General features: G+C 38.8%; 1 protein-coding gene across 7 annotated transcripts in view; it reads left to right on the top strand.

Moving 5' to 3' along the window:
* Positions 1–19031, top strand: part of LOC148950360 (uncharacterized) — a 369985-nt gene that overhangs the window by 105506 nt on the left and 245448 nt on the right. For all 7 annotated transcript variants that reach the window (XM_089092346.1, XM_089092345.1, XM_089092344.1 and 4 more), the window contains one exon: positions 9459–9559. In XM_089092346.1, coding sequence (XP_088948472.1) covers positions 9495–9559 — 65 coding nt within the window. In that variant the 5' untranslated portion in view covers positions 9459–9494. The remainder of the gene's footprint in view (positions 1–9458; positions 9560–19031) is intronic.

The following is a 19031-nucleotide window of genomic DNA, read 5'->3' as shown; positions in this document are numbered from 1 at the left end:
TGAGGTACCTATTAGGTACTTTCTCTGTGGATGCTCACTTTTCCGTATGGGGGAATGTTTTATGAGGGGGATTTCCTGGGATGAATTCTCCGAAAGGGGTTTTCTGGAGGGAATTTTTTGCGGGGAATTTTCCGGGGTGGTTTTCCATAAGGGAAAACGGCGGCTCCCATACTATTTACTACAAAACTATCAAAAGCTTCTGGGGAACTGCCTATTTTCTAAAATCCTCTTCGGAAGCCACCTTTGTCCTCCTCACAAAAACGAGAAAAGCTTGATCATAACAACTACCGACCAATCAGCCATACAGGCAATTCAGCTAATATCCTTAAAAACGTCTCAGATTTTCATAAACCGTATCTTGGGATGATTCCAGGATTGTTCTGTGCAGGTCGTTCGACCAGACGCCAAGTTTCCTTCAGTGGTTCAACTTCATCTATGTATAGCCATGACTTGATTCTATTTATTTTTTATTTGTTTTGTTAACTCAATATTCCTTACAAAAAAATCTACTCCTGACTTTTAAAGATGTTTGTGAGGGAACTTCAAAGCAGTTGGTCATGTGTGAAAACTTAAGCACACCGGTAGTAAGGGAGAGAGCCCTGGCTCCCTGCAACTGTCTTTTTTAAGATTTATGCAATGTTGTTCTATAATTTTCACATAATTTATCGGTTTTTACTCAATAGATTTTGACCCCCTCCCCCCCCCCCGAAAGAAGATCCTGAATATGTCGATGAACCAAAAAAATAAGAGAACAGAGACCAAAATCCGTTGAGAAAGGATTTTACCATGTTAATTTCGATTCGAAACTCATGTAAACTTTCATCTCCGTTTTGGAATTAGATTCCGAATTGGAAAAGTAAAAAGGCTCAGGAGATTTAGTTGCACCCGTGAAAATCATTTTTACATAGGATGTCTGCATCTTCGGAGAGACAGACGAAATAAAATCGCCTCATCACATCGGGTCTATACTGATTACGTTAAAACGAACAGCATGTTTATCTACATTTAAAAGCCATATTAAACCAACACATATTTTACAAAATAAAGCCCTAAGAATCCTTAAACTGTTTATTCCATCACCTATTGCACTTCCAATAGGTCTTCTACAGCATCTTTATATACTGATCAAGTTACACTTCCCGTTTCTCAACAATTTACTTTTGGAGGAATTCTTTCCAAATTCAATTATGACATGTAGAAATTACCACCATATTACCTCAATCAAAGTTTGTTCATTATAACACTCGACAAAAAAAGAGCATCTACATTGGCAAGTACAGTACTGAGAGATCTAAATTCGCTCTGTTTGTGTCAATAGCCCGGTGCTGGGATGCTCACAAGGATCTTATTGATAAATTTTCTTCTATCCATTTATTAAAAAGGAATCTTAAATTGCATTTAGTTCAGGATTACTTTTAATTAAGCGTCTTTTTAATGAGACAAAGCTATTAGTATGGTTTGATGCTCTGAGTTAATGTGAGCCTCTCGGCTATCTTCTAATATTAATTTATATATAATAATATTGATTTTTTTATTTATTTATTTATGGATCCTGGGCTAGCTGCTATTTCATATTATTGTTGTGTTATTGTATCTTTGCCGTCGTGTTTATGTTTGTATTGTAGCGTAATTTGTTATTATATCTTTGTCTAGGCCTAGTTTTTCGAGCTTGTCTCACCATGGGCCTATGTCAAATATATACATGTATATGTGAATAGTAAAATGATTGAACTTGAACCCTCCTTTTTCCACAAAAGCTTTACTCGTTTTTTTTCTTCCGAAAGCATTGTTGAAAACTAAAAATGAGCCAGTTGGTAGATACTGGTGTGTATTTATTTGCGATTGTCTTTCGAAGCGTATGGTCTGAATATTACATTGTTTAATGCAAATCTCTCTAAATTAGCCTATAATTATGGAAGTGTTAGGTAGAAACTATTTTTAACTCTTTGCTAATTTATTGATATGAGTTGTTGAGAACGTAATCAATAGCCTACTTATAATGCATTGAAACTGTGTAATTATGAGCGAGAAGGAGTTGAAGGGGACAATATTCCCCCTTTGATTATTTTTATAAAATATACAGGTTGCCTGCTATTTCATTTTTAACCCACTTACTCCCTTCCCCCCTTAAAATACCTCCAGGGCTAGTTCTTCCGCACGTGCCTAACTTAAATATATTTGACAGAAATATTTCACCGTGTTGTGGGATGATAAGTTAAAATTCAAACTATTCAATTGGAAATTGATATGCTAAGACCCAAGATGCGTCAATTGAGAGAGGAGAGAGATGCGGGTTTGAGTCCCAGATTTTTCTGCAACCCCCATAGATTTTGAAAAATACCTTTTTGGATATTTTCATTGAAAATGCTTCTTGTTTTGTTATTTTCATTGGAATTTTGAAAAATGACAAAATACATCCTTCTAGATTTCTAAAATCGCATCTTGCCAACTCCTCACATTTTGTGAAGTGATATCACTGTCCTGGTTTCAAAATTCTTATCAGTTTCCTTCTCCATTATGGGTAGTTTTCTTTTCAATTGCTTCGTCTTATCTTTTTTTTAAGCGCAAAGCATCTTTGAAGGTGATATTTTATTGCAGTATTATATTTCTTTTGTCATTTTTATTATATCAATGCAAATTTATTTTGCAATTTCAAATAATAGATGGCAGGATTCAGCTTTCCAGTATTCAATATTATACCAGCTAAATATGTCTTATGTATTTTGATTTTGGACAACTAATTTAATTCGACCCTGTAATTTTGCCTTAGTTACTTTTTAATGATACTGGAATATTCATAACGCTGCTTGGTTACCAAGAGATAACCTCTGTTTGTCGCTTTCAAGCAATAAAATACAGGAATTTTCAAAAGGAAAGAAATTTTATATCTTCAAATACAGGCACGCAATATCGCTTTAAACCATTAATAAGCTGCCCTAATATTGCGGAATGACAAGTGTTATACTAGTAGAATGGCCTTATTGAGTCCGAACAGCACCACGTGGTTTATGGTTTTCTCAGTGAGAATGAAAAAACAGGAATTTTCTCACTTGGAAAAACAGGAATTTTCTCACATTTATGGTTGTTTTCATGGATGGTTATGTGTGTTGTTCGATTTATTTGATGTTTTTCTCGGATGTCAACATCAAATTATGGATGTTTTATGGTTTTTGTCAGTGAGAATGAAAAAACAGGAACTTTGTCACATTTATGGATGTCAACAGCAATTCATGTCTGTTTTATGGTTTTCTCAGTGAGAATGAAAAAACAGGAATTTTCTCACTTGGAAAAACAGGAATTTCCTCACATTTATGTCTGTTTTCTTGGATGGTTATGTGTGTTGATCGATTTATTTGATGTTTTTCTTGGATGTCAACATCAAATTATGGATGTTTTATGGTTTTTGTCAGTGAGAATTTGAAAAACAGAATCTTTCTCACATTTATGTCTGTTTTTATGGTTTTTGTCAGTGAGAATTTGAAAAACAGGGTGACAGGACCACGTGGTTTTTGGTTTTCTCACTGAGAATGAAAAAACAGGAATTTTATCACATGGAAAAACAGGAACTTTATCACTTGGAAAACCAAAAACCACGTGGTCCTGTCACGAGTAGCACCAGTGAACTTGATTTACATAAAGTTCGCTGAGAGCGTGCACTTACAACAACAACAACATCAACCTTGGAACACCTGTGCTGTCGACCTCAATTCACCTATCGTGAATCAATAATTCCCCTTAGAAACAACAAATTAATTTCCCCTTTCTTGACAGATCAATCAATCAATGACATCATCTGTCAGACTTTAAAAATTTTCGCCTAGAAACATTTCTCCAGGAATAGATCCAAATCATTAATGTCTTTGCCTCGGGAACAGTTCTACTGGTCGAACTCCAAAGGATATTAATAACCAAAGGACATGGAAACAATTAGGCAAGAAACATCTTAGCGATGAATTGTTTTAGCGCGCGAAAAGGTTTCCTATTAATTTGAAATGCGTTAGCGCAGAGATGCCAATAACAAAGGAACACGCTGAATTCGCGTTTAGGGATTATTTGGGCGAAACCGTTTTAGACAGGTTATGGAACTATTTCGGCGAAACAGATAGAGACATTTTAAAAGAAGATTTTTGAAGAGATTTTAGAAGAGAATTTAATGGTGAAACTCTGTGGTCGTTATAATACACAAGTTTCATTTGAACAGTGTTGTGAGGTCCTCTAACCCAACCCCAAAGGGTTCCAATCCTCCTACCCCAACCCCGAAGGAAGCCCCCGGTCCTCAAAGGCCCCCCAAGCTCCCAAAGGCCCTCCACCGGTCCCCAAATGTCCCCCAGGCCCCCAACTGCCCCCCCCGGACACTCAAAGGCCCCCAAGCTCCCAAAGGGCCACCGGCGCCCCAAAGGCCCACCCAGACCCCCAAAGGCCATCCCCGGGCCCCCCACAAGCCCACTGAGCTCCCACCTCACCAACGGGGTCCCAAAGGCCCTCCCACAGTCCCCAAATGTCCCCGAGGCATCCAAAGGCCATCGCCGTGCCCCCAAAAGCCCGCTCGGGACCCCAAACACCCTCCCCTCGCCCCCCCAGGTCCCCCGGGCCAGAGAAGCGCCGCCGGGATGCGTCGTGGGCCAGGAAAGCGCCGCAGGATGTGCCGCAGGGATGCGCCGCGGGTCAGGAAAGCACCGCGGGGGGATGCGACGCAGGGAGGCACCGCAGGAAAGCGCCGCAGGATGCGCCGCAGGGATGCGCCGCAAAAAAAAGGAAACTAAAAAGTAAAAATTTCGCAATGTTATCCCCCAAACGCCCTCCTCAGACCCCCAAAGGTCCCCCCCTGGTCCTCAAAGCTCCCCCGGGCACCCAAAGGACCACCCGGCCCTCAAGGGCCCCCGGATCCCCAAAGGTCCTCCCCGGGCCCCAAAGAGTCCCCTCTCCATTTTTTTAATGCTTTTTTATGGCTTTATTATATCTTTTCAGAACAAGTTCCAGAACCTATTTTCCAGATCCACTTTTCAGAACAACTTCAGAGCAAGTTACTTTCTTAATGTCCCTCCTAAACCCCATCGGCGCATCCCTGCGGTGCATCCTGCGGCGCTTTCCTGCGGTGCCTCCCTGCGGCGCATCCCCCGCGGTGCTTTCCTGACCCGCGGCGCATCCCTGCGGCACATCCTGCGGCGCTTTCCTGGCCCACGGCGCATCCCGGGGGCGCTTCTCTGGGCGGGGGGACCTTTGGGGGCCGGGGGAGGGCCTTTGGGGCACAGGGAGGGCCTTTGGGGCACAGGGAGGGCCTTTGGGTGCCTGGGGGACATTTGGGGACCGGTGGAGGGCCTTTGGGACCCCGTTGGTCCTTTGGGAGCTCGATGGGCCTTTGGGGGGCCCGGGGATGGCATTTGGGGGTCTGGGTGGGCCTTTGGGGCACCGGTGACCCTTTGGGAGCTTGGGGGGCCTTTGAGTGTCCGGGGGGCAGTTGGGGGCCTGGGGGACATTTGGGGACCGGTGGAGGGCCTTTGGGAGCTTGGGGGGCCTTTGAGGACCGGGGGCTTCCTTCGGGGTTGGGGTAGGAGGATTGGAACCCTTTGGGGTTGGGTTAGAGGACCTCACAACACTGTTCAAATGAAACTTGTGTATTATAACGACCACAGAGTTTCACCATTAAATTCTCTTCTAAAATCTCTTCAAAAATCTTCTTTTAAAATGTCTCTATCTGTTTCGCCGAAATAGTTCCATAACCTGTCTAAAACGGTTTCGCCCAAATAATCCCTAAACGCAAATTCAGCGTGTTCCTTTTTTATTCGCATCTCTGCGCTAACGCATTTCAAATTAATAGGAAACCTTTTCGCGCGCTAAAACAATTCATCGCTAAGATGTTTCTTGCCTTATTGTTTCCATGTCCTTTGGTTATTAATATCCTTTGGAGTTCGACCAGTAGAACTGTTCCCGAGGCAAAGACATTAATGATTTGGATCTATTCCTGGAGAAATGTTTCTAGGCGAAAATTTTTAAAGTCTGACAGATGATGTCATTGATTGATTGATCTGTCAAGAAAGGGGAAATTAATTTGTTGTTTCTAAGGGGAATTATTGATTCACAATAGGTGAATTGAGGTCGACAGCACAGGTGTTCCAAGGTTGATGTTGTTGTTGTTGTAAGTGCACGCTCTCAGCGAACTTTATTTAAATCAAGTTCACAGGTGCTACTCGTGACAGGACCACGTGGTTTATGGTTTTCCAAGTGAGAATGTTCCTGTTTTTCCATGTGATAAAATTCCTGTTTTTTCATTCTCAGTGAGAAAACCAAAAACCACTTGGTCCTGTCACCCTGTTTTTCAAATTCTCACTGACAAAAACCATAAAAACAGACAAAAATGTGAGAAAGTTCCTGTTTTTCAAATTCTCACTGACAAAAACCATAAAACATCCATAATTTGATGTTGACATCCGAGAAAAACATCAAATAAATCGATCAACACACATAACCATCCAAGAAAACATACATAAATGTGACAAAATTCCTGTTTTTTCAAGTGAGAAAATTCCTGTTTTTTCATTCTCACTGAGAAAACCATAAAACAGACATGAATTGATGTTGACATCCATAAATGTGACAAAGTTCCTGTTTTTTCATTCTCACTGACAAAAACCATAAAACATCCATAATTTGATGTTGACATCCGAGAAAAACATCAAATAAATTGACCAACACACATAACCATCCAAGAAAACAACCATAAATGTGAGAAAATTCATGGTTTTTCAAGTGAGAAAATTCCTGTTTTTTCATTCTCAGTGAGAAAACCATAAACCACGTGGTCCTGTTCGGACTCAATAAGGCCCTTCTACTTATGCTTTGCATTTTTTTAAATTGCCTCATTTTAGCAATTACTATTTATAATATCTACTATTGCGTCACTACTACGTAGCTACTACTACTACTACGCCAGGTATTATTAATCAGATATAGTATAATTAGTTTATAAAAACAGATTCAAATGAGTATATACAACGCCCCCTCCACAATTGCGCAATGAAGAATATCAATTGGTTCTTTTTAATTTTTATTATTAAGCAAACGAAAGAAATTTGCTGCCATTCCCCTGTCAGCAAGTATGCCTCATACTGGTTTTAAAAGATTTGTCAAACAGTTCGTGGTAACGAACTGTAAGCTAGGAGCGACCCGGCTCAATAGTAACCGAAACTCTAAAAAGAGGAATTTTGATACCAATAGATACATCAAAAGAATCAAATTGGTATGCTGCTTTCAAATATATAAATTTCATCAAGTTTAGTCTTACTCATCAAAAGTTACGCGCCTGAGAAAATTTGCCTTATTTTCGAAAAAAGGGGAAAACACCCCTTAAAAGTCATAGAACCTTAGTTAAAATCACACCATCAGATTCAGCGTATCAGAGAACCCTACTGTAGAGATTTCAAGCTCCTATCTGCAAAAATATGGAATTTTGTGTTTTTTTATTTTTTTGCCAAAAGAAAGATGCGTGTTTCTAAACACGGATGCGAGTTTGTTTTTTCCCAGGGGTGATTGCATCGACCCAGTGGTCCTAGAATATCGTGAGAGGGCTCATTCAGACGTAAATTTAAAGTTCTAGTGCCCTTTTTCAGTTACCAAAAAAATGGAGGGCGACTAGGCCCCCTCCCACGCTCATTTTTTCCCAAAGTCACCCGATCAAAATTTTGAGATCAAAAATATAATAGTAACTATTTCTTTGAGGATGACTTGATCCCCCACAGTCCCCGGGAGAGGGCTGTAAGTTATGAACTTTGCACAATGTTTACATATAGTATTGGTTATTGGAAAGTATGCAGACGTTTTCAGGGGGAATTTTTTCTGGTAGTAGGGGGGGTTTATACGGGAGGATCTTTCCATGTAAGAAGTTTTCATGGGGGAAGGGACATTACTGTAAAGGGGGCGTCGGATTTCCCAGCATTATTTAAAAAAACAATCAGAAATTAAATAAAAAAACAAGTTTTCAACTGCAAATTTTAAACATCAAGACTAAAAAAAGAACAGAAACTATTACGTATATGATTGGGTTCGCATCCTAGTCAATAACTCACTCTTTACGCTAAAGTTTTCTTAGTACTTTCATCAGAGCTGTTTATTCTAATTAAAGGCCTTTGTGATTAAGGGTCATTTTTAAAGAATTGGAACAAAATTCGAACTTTAGCGCAAAGAGCGAGGTATTGACTAGGGGGCGAATCCCCCTAATATGCGTAATAAAAATATACGAATACAGAAGTTCGTTACGTAAGTTAATTCGTTTAAATTTTTGCATTAATTTAAAAAGTTCAGAAATTAAATGAAAAAAACAATTTTTTTAACTGAAATAAGGAGCGACATTAAAACTTAAAACGAAAAGAAATTATTCCGTATATGAAACGGGCTGTCCCCTCCTCAACGCCTCGCTCTTTACGCTAAAGCTTGCCTCTTTCATCACAACTCTATTTTTAGAATAATAAAAGACTTTAGCGTAAAGAGCGAGACGTTGAGGAGAGGACAGCCCCTTTCATATACGGAATAATTTCTGTTCGTTTTAAATTGTAAACTTGTTTTTTTTTTTATTTAATACACAGAGAAGCAGAGAATGTAAGATAAAATACATGTAAAAAAAATGTTGGGACTAAGACTTTTCGTTCTTTTTACTTGCTTAAAATTTCACTCAGAAGAACCAATCAATTTGTGCGTGATTTTTATTGGCTCATAATTTGACATAGAAGCAACAGGTGAATAAAATAAAAGTATAAAAACTGGTTTATTCTGCTTCCTATTGTGACATGCTTAAGGAACAATGTAATGTAATTTTACATATATATATATATATATATATATATATATATATATATATATATATATATATATATATATATATATATATATATATATATATATATATATATATATATATATATATATATATATATATATGTATATATATATATATATATATATATATATATATATATATATATATATATATATATATATATATATATATATATATATATATATATATATATATATATATATATTATATATATATATATATATATATATATATATATATATATATATATATATGCATATATTTATAATAACTATAATATATATGCAACGATAGCCTTCACAAAATAAACCTCTGCAATTAAAGTGCACTTTTTAACAGAGAATTGTGGGAAAATAGTCTTTCTTTTTCCCCTTGATTTGTATGTGGCCCTTAAAAGGCTAAATGTACAAGATTTCCTTTAGGTCTATTGGTAAGAGTTCTTTGTTTGGTGATATTTTATTTATATAGTATCATATAGACGCTTTATTTTTTTGCAGCAGCGGCAGCAGCAAAAATTAAGCTCTGGTAAAAAAGATTTTTTTTTGTATTTAGCTTCATAACTTTTGGAATTGATAAAAAAGAAAGAGCAGAAAAAGAAAAAAAAGCTGAAAAAACTTCTTTTTTCTAGGACTTTATATTAATGTGGTTTCACTAGTTTAAAATAATGAGTGACGTTGCGGGCTATGCAAGCCGGAGAATCAGTACAAGGGTTGTCTCTCCAATAGAAAGGTAATTGTCATTATTTACTGCCTTTTTTTAGTTTTAACTACATTGGTCAATTGAGTTTTTATTGCAAGACGTTCCAATTGAACCGCCATATTCATAGCAAACTCAAAATACATCATCAGCAAATGCAACCCCTCATTTCTCCTAAACATATATACGAACATACACCTGCAAACATTAAACGTTCTTCTCTCTCTCTCTCTCTCTCTCTCTCTTGTTCTCTCTGCCTTTTCTCTCTACTTGCTTATTATGCTTTCCATCCTGACACAATCTGTAGGCAGCAGTAGAGAGGGGTCAGGAGGTCCCGTACGAACCACGTGGTTTATGGTTTTCTCAGTGAGAATTAAAAAACAGGATTTTTCTCACTTGAAAAACCATGAATTTTGTCACATTTATGTCTGTTTTTATGGTTTTTGTCAGTGAGAATTTGAAAAACAGGAACTTTCTCACATTTTTGTATGTTTTTATGGTTTTTGTCAGTGAGAATTTGAAAAAACAGGGACTTTCTCACTGAGAAAACCATAAACCACGTGGTGCTGTCACGAGTCAGAAAACCTGTGCTGTCGACCTCAATTCACCTATCGTGAATCAATAATTCCCCTTAGAAACAACAAATTAATTCCCCCTTTCTTGACAGATCAATCAATCAATGACATCATCTGTCAGACTTTAAAAATTTTCGCCTAGAAACATTTCTCCAGGAATAGATCCAAATCATTAATGTCTTTGCCTCGGGAACAGTTCTACTGGTCGAACTCCAAAGGATATTAATAACCACAGGCCATGGAAACAATTAGGCAAGAAACATCTTAGCGATGAATTGTTTTAGCGCGCGAAAAGGTTTCATATTAATTTGAAATGCGTTAGCGCAGAGATGCCAATAACAAAGGAACACGCTGAATTTACGTTTAGGGATTATTTGGGCGAAACCGTTTTAGACAGGTTATGGAACTATTTCGGCGAAACAGATAGAGACATTTTAAAAGAAGATTTTTGAAGAGATTTTAGAAGAGAATTTAATGGTGAAACTCTGTGGTCGTTATAATACACAAGTTTCATTTGAACAGTGTTGTGAGGTCCTCTAACCCAACCCCAAAGGGTTCCAATCCTCCTACCCCAACCCCGAAGGAAGCCCCCGGTCCTCAAAGGCCCCCCAAGCTCCCAAAGGCCCTCCACCGGTCCCCAAATGTCCCCCAGGCCCCCAACTGCCCCCTCCCGGACACTCAAAGGCCCCCAAGCTCCCAAAGGGCTACCGGTGCCCCAAAGGCCCACCCAGACCCCCAAATGCCATCCCCGGGCCCCCCAAAGGCCCCTCGAGCTCCCAAAGGACCAACGGGGTCCCCAAGGCCCTCCACCGGGCCCCAAATGTCCCCCAGGCACCCCAAGGCCCTCCCGGGGCCCCAAAGGTCCTCCACCGGTCCCCAAATGTCCCCCAGGCACCCAAAGGCCCTCCCGGCGCCCCAAAGGCCCTCCCGGCGCCCCAAAGGCCCACCCAGACCCCCAAATGCCATCCCCGGCCCCCCAAACCCCCAACCCCCGTCCCCAAAAGTCCCCCCGAGCACCCCAACGACCCCCGACCCTCAAGGGACCCACAGACCCCCAAAGGCCCTCCCTGTTCCCCAAAGGCCCACCGGGCCCCAACTGTCCCTCCGGACCCCCCACGGCCCTCCCTGTGCCCCAAAGGCCCTCCATGTGCCCCCATTCAATTATCAGAAAGTATTGTGACACAATGGATAGAACATATGAAATTATTGATGAACTTGAAGCCTTGGCAGCCAAAATTAGCAATGTAAGTTCTGTTTTAATTTTTTATTTTAAAAATAAAATTTTTTTTTGTGGTCACCCTCTACCTTATTCGGGTAAACCCCCCCCCCTCTACAAACGTCCGTCTATGATGTTTATACTCGATCAAAAGTGTAAAATATGCTATTTTTTAGTTACGTAAACACAATCCTTCCTTCCCCCTCTGTTTATGACCTTAATTCTAGCAAAAAGAAATAATTTTCTTTCGTTAAATTTATGCAATTTTAAGTGTCTATATCCTAGCTAAAAGCGATCATTGACTTCCGTCACTGTTGCTATTAACCGAACCTGGTTTTGACACAAGGCTCTCCGGCACGAGGCCTATAATTAGCTGTCACCCGTTCCCCTCTGTGTTTACGAACGTAGCAGCCAAAGTCAAAAGGAACTGTTTCTCCGTCAAAATTAAAACACTTTGAGGCAATTGTAATAATTAGGCGCAGACGCAATGTGCTATTTTAGAGAACCGGTGAAATCTCGTTATTTTCAAATTAAGATCTAACAATATATTTAGGACATTGGCGAAAGGGGGAGGGGGCCATGCCTCAATTCTATCGCCATCATTGTAAGGTGAAAACAAACTGTTTCTTCGCGTGAAAAGTAAGGGGGGTGAGTTTAAGAAAAAGATACATTGCTTTATTATGCGTAAATTGAATAGCATTTTTACCATATCTTTCGGTGGAGGGAGGGGGTATTTTCCCATGTCCTTTCTCAGGGATATTTTCCGTGGGGGTTATTTTCCGTGGGCTGTTTTTTCTGGGTGTGTGATAAATACCAGCTATCGTAAAAGGATATGGAAAGATAAAAAATACCGTTAATACTTTAAATGCATCAAACAAGGCGTGCACAATGCAGATTAAAACCAGAAAAGAACAGAAACGCCTAAAAATAAGAAATTAGGCCGATTTATATAGGCAGGCTTTAGAAGGGCTCAGTGAGCCGTAATTCTCAGATTCAAAAAAGGATGCAATTAGTATATTTCACGAAACCTGATTTGGGAGGTGTAGTTTGCTTTTTGGACTTTTCAGAGCTAGGATTCTTAGTCACTCATAGGTGTTTGTTGTCTGAAACTTCGAGTTTGGAATGAGTAGTTGGCTATTTCAGACTTTTCTGAACTAAGGTTTCTTAGTATTTCGTAGGTGAATGCTGTCTGAAACTTATGATTTGGGATATGTAAATTACTATTTCGGGCTTTTCTGAGTTGGATTTCTTAGTCTTTCATAGGTGTGTAGTGTCTGAAACCTATGATTTGGGGTGTGTAGTTTGCTATTTTCGACTTTTCCGAGCTAGGTTTCTTAGCCTTTCATAGGTATGTGTTGTCAGAACATTATGATTTGGGATGTGTAGTTTGCTATTTCAGACTTTTCTGAGCTACGGTTTTCTAGTATTTCGTAGGTGAATGTTGTCTGAAACCAATAGTTTGGGATGTGTAATTTGCTATTTCCGACTTTTCATAACCGGATTTCTTAGTCTTTCGTAGGTGTGTGGTGTCTGAAACCTATGATTTGGGATGTGTGGGTTGCTATTTCAGGCTTTTCTGAGTTGGATTTCTTAGTCTTTCATAGGTGTGTAGTGTCTGAAACCTATGATTTGGGGTGGGTGGATTGCTACTTTTGACCTTTCTGAGCTGGATTTCTTAGCCTTTCATAGGTGTTTGTTGTCTGAAACATATAGTTTGGGATGACTAGTTTGCTATTTTTGACTTTTCTGAGCTAGGTTTCTTAGCCGTTCATAGGTGAGTGTTGTCTGAAACCTATGATTTGGGATATGTAATTTGCTATTTCTGACTTTTCATAACCAGATTTCTTAGTCTTTCGTAGGTGTGTGATGTCTGAAACCTATGATTTGGGGGTGTGTGGGTTGATATTTTTTGACTTTTCTGAGCAGGATTTCATAGCCATTCGTAGGTGTGTGTTGACTGAAACCTATGATTTGGGATGGTTAATTTGCTATTTTTGACTTTTCTGAGCTAGATTTCTTAGCCACTCATAGGAGTGTGTTGTCTGAAACTTATGATTTGTGAAGCACACGAAAACTTACATGCACACAAAAACTTAAATTCACACAAAAACTTACACACACACACACACACACAAACAAAAATCACACACACAAACACAAGAAAACACACACACACACGACAAAACTTACACACACACAAAAACTTACACACACACACACACACACACACACACACAAAAACTTACACATGAACACAAAAAAACTCACACACACACTCACAAAAACTTACACACACACACAGTCACAAAACTTACACATACACACACGAAAACTTACACATACACTCCAAAACTTACACACACAAAAACTTACACATGCACACGAAAACTAAACACACACACACACACTAAAACTAACACACACACTCCAAAACTAACACACAAACACACACACAAACTTACACACACACACACACAAACAAAGAAAAAAGCTAACTATCCATTAAATTAACACAAGAAAATTAAGGAAAAAGAAAACTTACACACACACACACACACAAAAATAAAACAAACACACACACACACGAACACAAAAAACAACACCTGCCCCAAAATACACAGAAAAACACACATACACATACACAAAAACTTACACATGAACACAAAAAAACTCACACACACACACGCCAAAACTTACACACACACAAAAACTTACACAAACACAAACACACATACACAAAAACTCACACACACACACGCACAAAAACTAACACACACACACAGACACACAAACGAAAACTAAAACACACACGCCCAAACATACACACACAAAAACATACACACACACACACACACACACACACAAACTTACACACACACACACACAAAAAACTTACACACACAAAAACTTACACACACACACATACACACACACACACACACACAAACTTACACAAACCCACAAAAAACTTATATCCACACACAATTTCTAAGACACATAAAAAATAACACACACAAACAAAAAATTACACACCCGAACACCCCATTACACACACACACAAACTCTTACACACACACACACGAACAAATACACACACACGAAAACAAATACACACACACACAAACAATTACACACACACACACACACACACACACAAAAACATAAAAATGTGAAAGCACAAATACATGTCCACACAAAATTATACAAACACACAAGAACACAAACACACACACTACAAAACTGACACACACAAACGCTTAGACACAAACAAAATTACACACACACACACACACAAAAACTTACACACACACGCAAAAACTCACACACACACACAAAAAAACACACGCACAAAAACTTACACACACACACACACAAACACACACAAAACTTACACACACACACACCAAAACATACAAACACACGCAAAAAATCAATCACACAATAAATAACACACACACACACACACACACACACACAAACTTACACACACACACACACAAAAACTTACACACACAAAAACTTACACACACACACACACACACACACACACACACAAACAAACTAACACACACACACAAAACACATATATCCACACTCAAAAGATAATAAACACAAAAAAGAAAAAAAACACAAAAAAAAATCCAAACACGAACAAACACAAAAAAAAAAAAAAAAAAAATTAAACACACACACACGATACCTTACACACACACACGCAAAAACTTACACACACACAAAAAAACATACAAACACACACACACACACACACAAAAACTAACACATGCACACTAAAACTTACATGCACACAAAAACTTATACACACACACACGAAAACTTACACACACACGTCAAAAATGAAACACACACAAGCAAATACACACAAAAACTTACACACACACACAAAAAATAAAATACACCCACCCTCAAAAAATGAAACACACACACACAAAAAATTACACACACAAAAACTTACACACACACACACACACACACACAAAAACTTACACCCACACGCAAAAACTTACACCCACACGCAAACACACACACACACACACAAAAACTTACACAGCACACACACACACACACACACACACACAAAAACTTACACACACACTCAAAAACTTACACACACACACAAAACTTACACACACACACACACACAAAAACTCACACACACACACACATACACACGAAAACTTACGCACACACGCATACATACACACACACATACACACACACACACATACACACATATACACACATACACACACACACACACACAAACCTACATATGCACACAAAAACTTACATGCACGCAAGCACACATAAAAACACACACAGTCAAACACTCACTCTCTCACTCTTATACACACTATCATACTAAAACACATATACAAACAAATAGATACACACACATACACACATACACACAAACAGACATACACATACACACACACACATGAAAAAAAACACACAAACACACACAAACACACATACAAACACAAACACACACACACAGAAATACACACACACATACACACACACACACACAAACATACACACACATACACACATAAATACAAACAAACATAAACAAAAAAACACAGATACATACACACACAAACAAACACACACACACATATACAAACACACATACAAAGAGACAAACACACAGACACACACACACACAGATACACACACAAACACACACACATTCACACACACACAATTACATACACACACAGACACATACACACACACACACACACAAACACACACGCAAACACACACATACACACACACACACACACACACAAACAAACACACACACACACAGACACATACACAAACAGAAACAAACACATACACACACAAACACACACACACAGACACAAACATACACACACACAAAACAAAAAAACACACACACACAGACACACATAAAAATATATACATACACACACACACATACACACACAGACACACAAACATAAACACACACACAGACACACTCACATACACACGCACGCAAACACATACATACACACACAAATAAATACACACACACAAACACACATACATACACAAAGTCATATATAAACACACACAAAAACACACATACACAAACACACAAATACACACATACACACACAAATACACACAAACACACACACACAGACACAAACAAAAAAAAATAGAAAAAGACAAAAAAACATACACACACAAAAACACACACACACAAACACACACAAACAAACACACACACAAACACAAACACACACAAACACACAAACACACACAAACAAACAAACACACACACACACACACAAACACACATACACACACACATGCACACACACATATACAGACACAGATAGACACACACACACACATACACACATACAAATACACACACACACATACACACACACACACACATATACACACATACATACATACACACACACACACACACATACACACACACATACACACACACACAGACACACACACATACACACACACACACGTTAGGTTAAGATAGGTTAGGTTAGCCAATGTACGCTTCACTTAGGTTAGCTTAGGTTAGGTGAGAGACAGGCAAAAAGTTAGGTGTATGATTAAGTTAGATTAAGTTATGTTAGGTTAAGTTATGTTATATCAAGTTAGTTGAGGATAGGTTAGCCCACGTATTCGCGTATATAGGTTAGGTTAGGTTGGATTAAACTAGTTGAAGTTAGGTTAGGTTAGAGTAATTTACGTCAGTTTAATTTATGATTGGTTAAATTATGTTATGTTAGGTTGAGTTAGGTTAGGCTAAGTTAGCCTACGTCCGCGCGCGTACGTAGGCTAACCTAGCTTAACCTAACTTAGCCTAACCTAATTTAATCTAACCTATCCTGTGTGTGTCTGTATGTGTGTGTGGTTTTCTTTGTATGTTTGTGTGTATGTTTGTGTGTATATTTGTGTATATGTGTGTTTGTGTGTTTTTATGTGTGTATGTGTTTGTGTGTATGTATGTTAATGTATGAATATATGTATGTGTCTGTATGTGTATGTATGTGTTTTTCTGTGTGTATGTGTATGGGTTTGTGTATGTGTATGTGTGTCTGTTTGTGTGTGTTTCTGTGTGTCTGTGTGTGTGTATGTGTGTGTGTGCGTGTGTGTGTGTGTGTGTGTGTGTGTGTGTGTCTCTGTTTGGTTGTATTTGTTGGGGTGTCTGTGTGTCTGTGTATTTGTCTGTGTTTGTGTGAGTATGTGTGTGTTTGTGTTTGTTTTTTTGTGTGTATATGTGTTTTTATGTGTGTGTGTATATGTGTGAGTGTTTGTGTGTGTGTATGTGCGTATGTGTATGTGTGTGTTTGTGTGTGTGTGTTTATGTGTGTGTTTATTTGTGTATGTGTATGTGTGTGTGTGTATTTGTCTGTTTATGTGTGTGTGTGTATGTGTGTGTATGTGTGTGTATGTGTTTGTGTGTGTGTGTATGTATGTGTGTGTATGTATGTGTGTATATGTGTGTGTATATTTGTGTTTGTTTGAGTGTGTGAGTGTTTGAGTTTTTGTGTGTCTTTTTTTGTGGTTGTGTGTGTGTGCATGTAAGTTTGTGTGTGCATATGTAGGTTTTGTGTGTGTGTGTGTATGTGTGTGTGTGTGTGTGTTTTTTTGTTTTTTTTTTTGTGTGTTTGTTTTTGTGTGTGTGTGTGTTTCTGTTTTTGTGTGTGTTTGTTTGTGTGTGTTTTTGTGTGTTTGTGTGTGTGTGCATGTGTGTGTGTAAGTGTGTGTGTGTATGCGTGTGTGCGTGTGTTCTTGTGTATGTGTGTGTGTGTGTGTGTGTGTGTGTGTGTGTGTGTGTTTGTGTGTGTGTAAGTTTTTGCGTGTGGGTGTAAGTTTTTGTGTGTGTGTGTGTGTAGTTTTGTGTGTGTAAGTTTTTGTGTGTGTGTGTGTAAGTTTTTGCGTGTGGGTGTAAGTTTTTGCGTGTGGGTGTAAGTTTTTGTGTGTGTGTGTGTGTGTGTGTAGTTTTGTGTGTGTAAGTTTTGTGTGTGTGTGTGTAAGTTTTGCGTGTGGGTGTAGTCTTTGTGTGTGTGTGTGTGTAAGTTTTGTGTGTCTGTTTGTGTGTGTAAGTTTTGACGTGTGTGTGTAAGTTTTCGTGTGTGTGTGTATAAGTTTTTGTGTGCATGTAAGTTTTCGTGTGCATGTGTAAGTTTTTGTGTGTGTGTGTGTGTGTGTGTAAGTTTTGTGTGTGTGTGTAAGTTTTCGCGTGTGTGTGTGTAAGTTTTCGTGTGTGTGTGTGTAAGTTTTTGTGCGTGTGTGTTTGTTTTTGTGTGTGTGTGTAAGTTTTTGTGGGTGTGTGTGAGTTTTTTTGTTTCTTAGCTTTGTTGTTTTGATTTTATTTTTTTTTGTGTGTGTGTAAGTTTTTGTGTGTGTGTGTGAGTATGTGTGTGTGTGTAATATTTTGTGTGTGTAAGTTTTTTGTGTGTGTGTGTGTGTGTAAGTTTGTGTGTGTGTGTGTGTGTGTGTGTGTGCCTCGCCAAATACTTCTAGTCGAGCCTATTAGCTCCTGGAAGAGACGCCAAGGAGGACAGAGGAAAAACTGGTGGAACCTGGCCAAATCAGACCTTGAACCTATCGGGGATTCAGAAAGTTCGGACACAGATGGTCAACTCAGTGGCTTACTTTTGCAGAGCAGCTGGCAGAAGATCGCTCAACATGGTCC

Source organism: Artemia sp. Qi Xiang Cuo, chromosome 7 (assembly GCF_049724085.1).
Source record: "Artemia sp. Qi Xiang Cuo chromosome 7, ASM4972408v1, whole genome shotgun sequence".
Classification (NCBI taxonomy): Eukaryota; Metazoa; Arthropoda; class Branchiopoda; order Anostraca; family Artemiidae; genus Artemia; species Artemia sp. Qi Xiang Cuo.
This window is presented reverse-complemented; position numbering and strand designations above follow the sequence as displayed.